General features: G+C 41.0%; 1 protein-coding gene across 1 annotated transcript; it reads right to left on the bottom strand.

The window, feature by feature from the left end:
- Window positions 1–2,772: 2,772 nt before the first annotated feature.
- LOC140065905 (olfactory receptor 1L4-like) lies at window positions 2,773–3,708 on the bottom strand. The gene has a single exon (XM_072113465.1). It carries the CDS (start codon window positions 3,706–3,708, stop codon window positions 2,773–2,775), a length of 936 nt encoding a protein of 311 aa, XP_071969566.1.
- Between the last annotated feature and the right edge of the window lie 2,414 nt (window positions 3,709–6,122).

The following is a 6,122-nucleotide window of genomic DNA, read 5'->3' as shown; positions in this document are numbered from 1 at the left end:
TTTAAACTCGCCCGTATTACCCAAATAAACAAAGGTTTGTAAAGTCATATGCTAATCAACAGAAATGTGTCACTTTTTGCCTGTTATGTGTTACTTTTAGAGGGGGGGGTTACGTTTTGGTTTTATAGTGTGACCTTACTACAACCATGCTTTTGGTCCCACGAAAGCTAAGAAATTTTTGAAATTACATCAGACTTGTGGATACGGGAGCTACCCAGTCAGATATACAGGCTGTTTAACACTGCCTGTTAAATATCTTCAACTGCCTATATCTCTGGTTCTGTATGATACACAATCTGCAATCAATGCCAGTTCACACATGTCTTTGGTCTTCAGTTTTTCACTTTAGTTATTGTGAAGCAAAATTAGGAGTGGCCAAATGCACAGGACAGGTGCAAGTCTCCCCAGCGACTGTATTCATGTGTTTTCGATCACTACTGTTTTGGGCTCAAAATAACTGAAGACCTAATGGAAGATGTGAACTGGGTCTAAAAGTGCAGAAAGAATTTTATAATGAAAATTATACATCAGATTGTGAAACTGCTGACAAATTACCATATTTTTTGGACTAAAAAAAGTCTTACAAAAAAAAAAGTGTCAGGAGTATCCAAAACTAGTAGACCAACCTTCACACTGTCCGAGAGATTGGGGGAAGAGCTGACAATGCATTTCATCTGATCTGTAAGAGAACTCGGCCGCTGCACTGTTCCCTGCCTGCCCACCCTGACTTCAGTAGTACCTGCAGGACCTTTTAGAGTGCTGTCAGAACCATGTGACTGATTACATGTTTCATTACTGTGAGGTCCTTGAACCTTTTTTTTTTATGCTGTGGGTCGGAACAGAGCCAGGGGATGGGAGGAAATCTTACTGCCCCTGGGACTAGGTATGTACAAGAGTTATAAATTAATGAGTGTAGCAGAGCTGTATGAGAGTTAAAGGAAACCTGCCACTTGTAGTGGCAGGTTTCTGATGGAAATACCGGGCACCAGCTCAGGGTGAGCTGGTGCCGGAGCTTATTTTAGTTAGTGTTTTAAACCGCGGTATCGCGGTTTAAAACACTTTTTAAACGTTGTAGCCGGCGCAGGCAGGTACGCGCTCGGCGCTTACCATGCGCGCGGCTCTCATTCACTTCCTATGTAGCCGCGCGCACGGTAAGCACCGAGCGCGTACCTGCCTGCGCCCACTATAAAGTTTAAAAAGTGTTTTAAACCGCGATACCGCGGTTTAAAACACTAACTAAAATAAGCTCCGGCACCAGCTCACCCTGAGCTGGTGCCCGATATTGCCATCGGAAACCTGCCACTACAAGTGGTAGGTTTCCTTTAATGGAGGGATGCAGCAGAGCTTTGCTTGTTTGTGACCACCAGGGAATTTTTTTTCATTGTGCCAAATATATTTTTCCTATATTTATTGAAGACTACATTTCCGGTTATCTTATAATAAACTGAAACTAATAGTTTGCAAGTATATGCATTCCTAAAATCAAAAAGACACTACCTGGAAAAAGAAAGCTAAAAATAATTTTCATTAGGTGTGTCTTAAAAATGTTGAAGTACACAGACTGCCCTATGTCGGAGTCTAAGTGCCACAGACTTGGGGATCCAACCCCATATAATAATTGTCATGGAAGAATGTGCACCAAATTTACATTTATAAGGATTTTATTCAGTTGAAACTTTGAATACAGCGCATAATTTTTGATGTTTCAGACGCTTTGGCCTTTATAAAAACACAATGCTGTATCTGTATAACGAAAGGATGTATTGTGTAATGCTCTATAGCAGTGATGGCGAACCTTTTAGATACAGAGTGCCCAAACTACAACCACAACCCACTTTTAAAGTGCCAAAATGACAATTTAAGCAGTAACCTATTGACCTCTGCTGTATCACAGGTTTCAATCATATTGGTGTCCTGAGGACACCAATACAATAGAAAGCAAGAGATATTTGGATTGTAGCTTCCTTCCAGGGTCCCCTGAAGAGGAAGAATCAGGGGACCCAAAGCAGGAGCTCCAACGATCCATCTCTGTCCACACCTTCTCGCACCTCCTGTAGTCCTGGCAGCCAAGAAGGTGTCACTTTAAAATAGCACGGAGCGTGGCGCGTCCTGGGCTGTCTTCGACTGCAGGAGGAAGCTTTGAGTCCTATCTGGTAAATTCTGTGCTGGGTGCCCACAGAAAGGGCTCCGAGTGCCACCTCTGGCACCCGTGCCATAGGTTCACCACCACTGCTCTATAGCATCTTGCAGCCGCACAGAAGGAATACATCCTTTCATTATACAGAGACAGCATTGTGTTTCATAAAGGCCGAAACATCAAAATTATGAGGATTTTATTCAGTTAAAACATTGGATAAGGCGTATAAATGCAATTTTGGTGCACAATTTTAAAAAGTTAAATGCTCAGGGAGTAGAATGATGAGCAGAGAAAAAAATGTGCAATGTGTTTTACATGTACATAAAATTGGGCATCAGCAGTGAATTCGGAGAACAGTGCAGGACAGTATAAGTCATCCGTCCACCGAGCTACAATGTATAGAGAAGTGGGACACCCTCCTGTAGATTTCTGGGTAAAAGCTTGTACCCCAGTCACTACAGCAGTGTCACTCTCAAATTCATTTTCAAGTAGATTGACTGTACGTAAGTATTCGGGCACTAGTTTAGTTCTCATATATAGTCCCAAGGTATGCTATTACTTTAGAGCTAGATTGGATTCGGACTAACCCTAGCCCTAGTCATATACATTAGTCTCCGCTGTGATTTAATGTGACTTTACTGTACATTTTTGGACACAATCAACTTTTTGAAAGCTTTCCTGACTGCTTTATTTCTCAGGCTATAAATAAATGGATTCAACATTGGCGTAAAGACTGTGTACAAAACTGATGCAAACTTATCGTGATTAAGGGAATATGCCCATGAAGGTCGAAAATACACACAGATCATTGTCCCATAAAACAAAGTCACCACAACCAAGTGAGATGAACAAGTAGAAAAGGCAGTCTTCATGCCTGAGGTAGAGGGTATCTTCAGGATGGTCCAAATGATATGGAAGTAGGAAATTGCGGTCACCAAAAAAGGTGCGGCAACCACTAAGAAACCTTCTGTGAAGATGACCAACTCATTGACCGATGTATCAGAACAGGAGAGTTTAAAAAGTGGAATTAAGTCACAAAAAAAATGCTGGATGAGACGAGGTCCACAAAAAGACAGCTTCGATATTAGGAAAGTGTGAAGAACGGAGTTGATGAAATTTATGGTCCAAGAAGCCAGTGCCAATAGAAGACACATTCTCCTGTTCATTATTGTCACATAATGCAAGGGCTGGCACACAGCCACATATCTGTCATAGGCCATTATGGTAAGAATAAAACATTCAACTCCAGCAAAGGCAATGAAGAAATATGCCTGGGCAATGCACTCCATGAAGGAAATAGCATTCTTGTTAAACAAAGTTCCGAGAAGACGTGGTACCACCACTGATGTCAAACATAGGTCTACGAAGGAGAGATTACTGAGGAAAAAGTACATTGGAAGGTGAAGCTGAGGAGAGGACACGGTCAATGATAGCAGTAAACAATTGCCCACAAGCGATAAGATGTACGTTGATAGAAAGACCAGGAAAAGGATGGCTCGGTGGTGGGCGTAGTCTGAGAAACCTACAAGAAAGAAATATGTGGAAAACATATCTGATGAGTTTGTCTCCATGTTTGACAGGATAATGAGTGTTAGAACATAAAAGGATTCTTATTCAGAAGATTTAACCTCTTGTCAGAAGTCCACAATATCATGTTGCTTTTTTAGGTCTTCTCTAGTTCCTTGGGTTAAAGGAATCTCCTTTAGAACTTGCTAGTAGTGTACTTCAAGCTTTTTGGGCATAGACTCCAAACCATAATGTGATCATAGCATAAGATACATCCATATATACTAGTACTTCAAGTGCTGCGTAGAACTTGTAACACTACAGCTTTGCTCATCCATTGTTTATATGTCTATGAAAAATAAGGTGAATTCCCTGCGGGGCAATCTGGGTAATTCTCTTAAGCTCCATAAACCATTAACTTGACACAAAGATATTGTGTAATTTAATAAAGCAAGGTTTCTATTTTCCTAAGAAGTCAGATTTGTGAAACCAAAATTCTGAAGAACTGATTTGTTCAAAAATAAATTCGGAAATGTATAAATAAATTTACACTTGAGAAAATGAGGACAAACTTGTGGTCGAGGGAACATTGATAGAAATGACAAATATACACAGATTTGTATATATTTTTTTTAAACTGCTTTATTAAGGTAGACAAAACAAAAGATCACAATAAAAACAGCTATGTAATGCATAATACATAATGAGATTGTAAATACAGGATGGAAGACGATAGAATAGAAAATCGTGACTACATTTTAAGGATCTTTACTTAACATTCTCATCCAACGTATCGTATACAAACTCGAGTGTGAGATAAAAAACACAGCAGCAGCATCATAAACTTTACACAATTACAGAGGGAATCCCTGTCGGCACTGTAATGGCATAAACAGCCGGGGTGGGCCACCCCTGGTAGACCCGGGTTTGCTGGAGCATGGGAATCCAAACTTTCCATAGCAATCGCTTCCCATAAGATGCCACTGCCTTGCAGTGCTAAGCAGAAAAATTATAAAAGACTATCTCGCTGGTATTGATGCCCTCACTTACTCCATAGGAATTTTCCAGAGCTGGTAGATTAGTGTTGGAGATGCGGTGCGGAGGTAGGCTCTTCACTTCACGTATGGTGGAGCTGCTCCATGATACAGCTATTCTGGAATTTGGTTTTTGAGGTTCATCATCTGGTCACAGGTAAATTAATCTCTACCTCTCCCCTGGCTCTGTTGTCCATACTACCAGGCTCCATCTCCAAAAAAGGTTTATTACGCCACTTTTTAGCTGCAGCTCTCACTGTTATTCCCTGGCATTGGAAGAGTCCTCAGGTTCCCTCTTTGGTTGCGTGGGTTCAGGAACTCCAGATCATTCCGAGGATGGAGGAGGTGGTGGCTGGAGACTCAGCAGACCTGGGCAAGACCAATCATCTGTACCTGCACATCTTGAGTGGCCTTCCAGGTCTCCCAGTAATTCCTGGATATATTTTAATGATTTACTGAGGCTTTTATACCCCCCACTGATCCTTCAGAAAAGATATGTTAGTTTGCAGACTGTCACCACTTACTCCCCTCTCCATTCTCAGACCTTTCCTATCCTCCCCTTTTTCCCCTATTGAAGTTACTACTCTATAGAATAGAATAGAATAAAACTTTATCAATTATTCCCACTGGGAAATTGTTCAGAAAAGAATTTATAATTTATAGTGATTATAGTATACTGTATATTTAGTGTTGACATAATTGTAGCAGTTCCCCAGAAGACCCTGTTTTTCATAGTACAGGCAGTCCCCGACTTAAGAATACCTGACTTACAGACCTAGTTACAAACCTCTGAATGTTGGTAATTTTCTGTGCTTTAACCCTAGACTACAGTGATCAGCTGTAACAGTTATCACAGGTGTCTGCAATTAAAGTGTAACCGTCATTTCAAAAAGCTTTTGATATGTTGTAGGGCAGGTAATTTTAAGCCCTTTTGCAATTGGATTAGTTACCCGAATCTTGCTCCTTCCTCTTGTATTCTGCAGACTTCCCCTAGATGGCAGTCATCTCTCATATGCCTGTTACTATGGACATTGCGTCTTCATAAAGAAAACTACAGAAGGAGAGACACGCCCCCATCCCCCTCCCTGCACACAGCTGATCACCTCATGGCTCAGTGCTGCAGCAGTCATGTGCAAGGAGAAGCCCTCACTTTCCCTACACTTGTGTATAAACACATAATCCACACAGACAGAAACTGCAGCCCCACCCTCCCCCCATCACCTCACACAAGGAAGTGGCAGGAGACAATCTCCAAGTCTTCATGCTGTGTCCTCATGTGCTGTGCTGGAGTGATAGATAGATAGATAGATAGATAGATAGATAGATAGATAGATAGATAGATAGATAGATAGATAGATAGATAGATAGATAGATAGATAGATAGATAGATAGATAGATAGATAGATAGATAGATAGATAGATAGATAGATAGATAGATAGATAGA

Source organism: Engystomops pustulosus, chromosome 6 (assembly GCF_040894005.1).
Source record: "Engystomops pustulosus chromosome 6, aEngPut4.maternal, whole genome shotgun sequence".
In the NCBI taxonomy this organism is placed as follows: domain Eukaryota; kingdom Metazoa; phylum Chordata; class Amphibia; order Anura; family Leptodactylidae; genus Engystomops; species Engystomops pustulosus.
The sequence above is the reverse complement of the archived record's forward strand: the minus strand, read 5'-3'. Positions and strand labels throughout refer to the sequence as shown.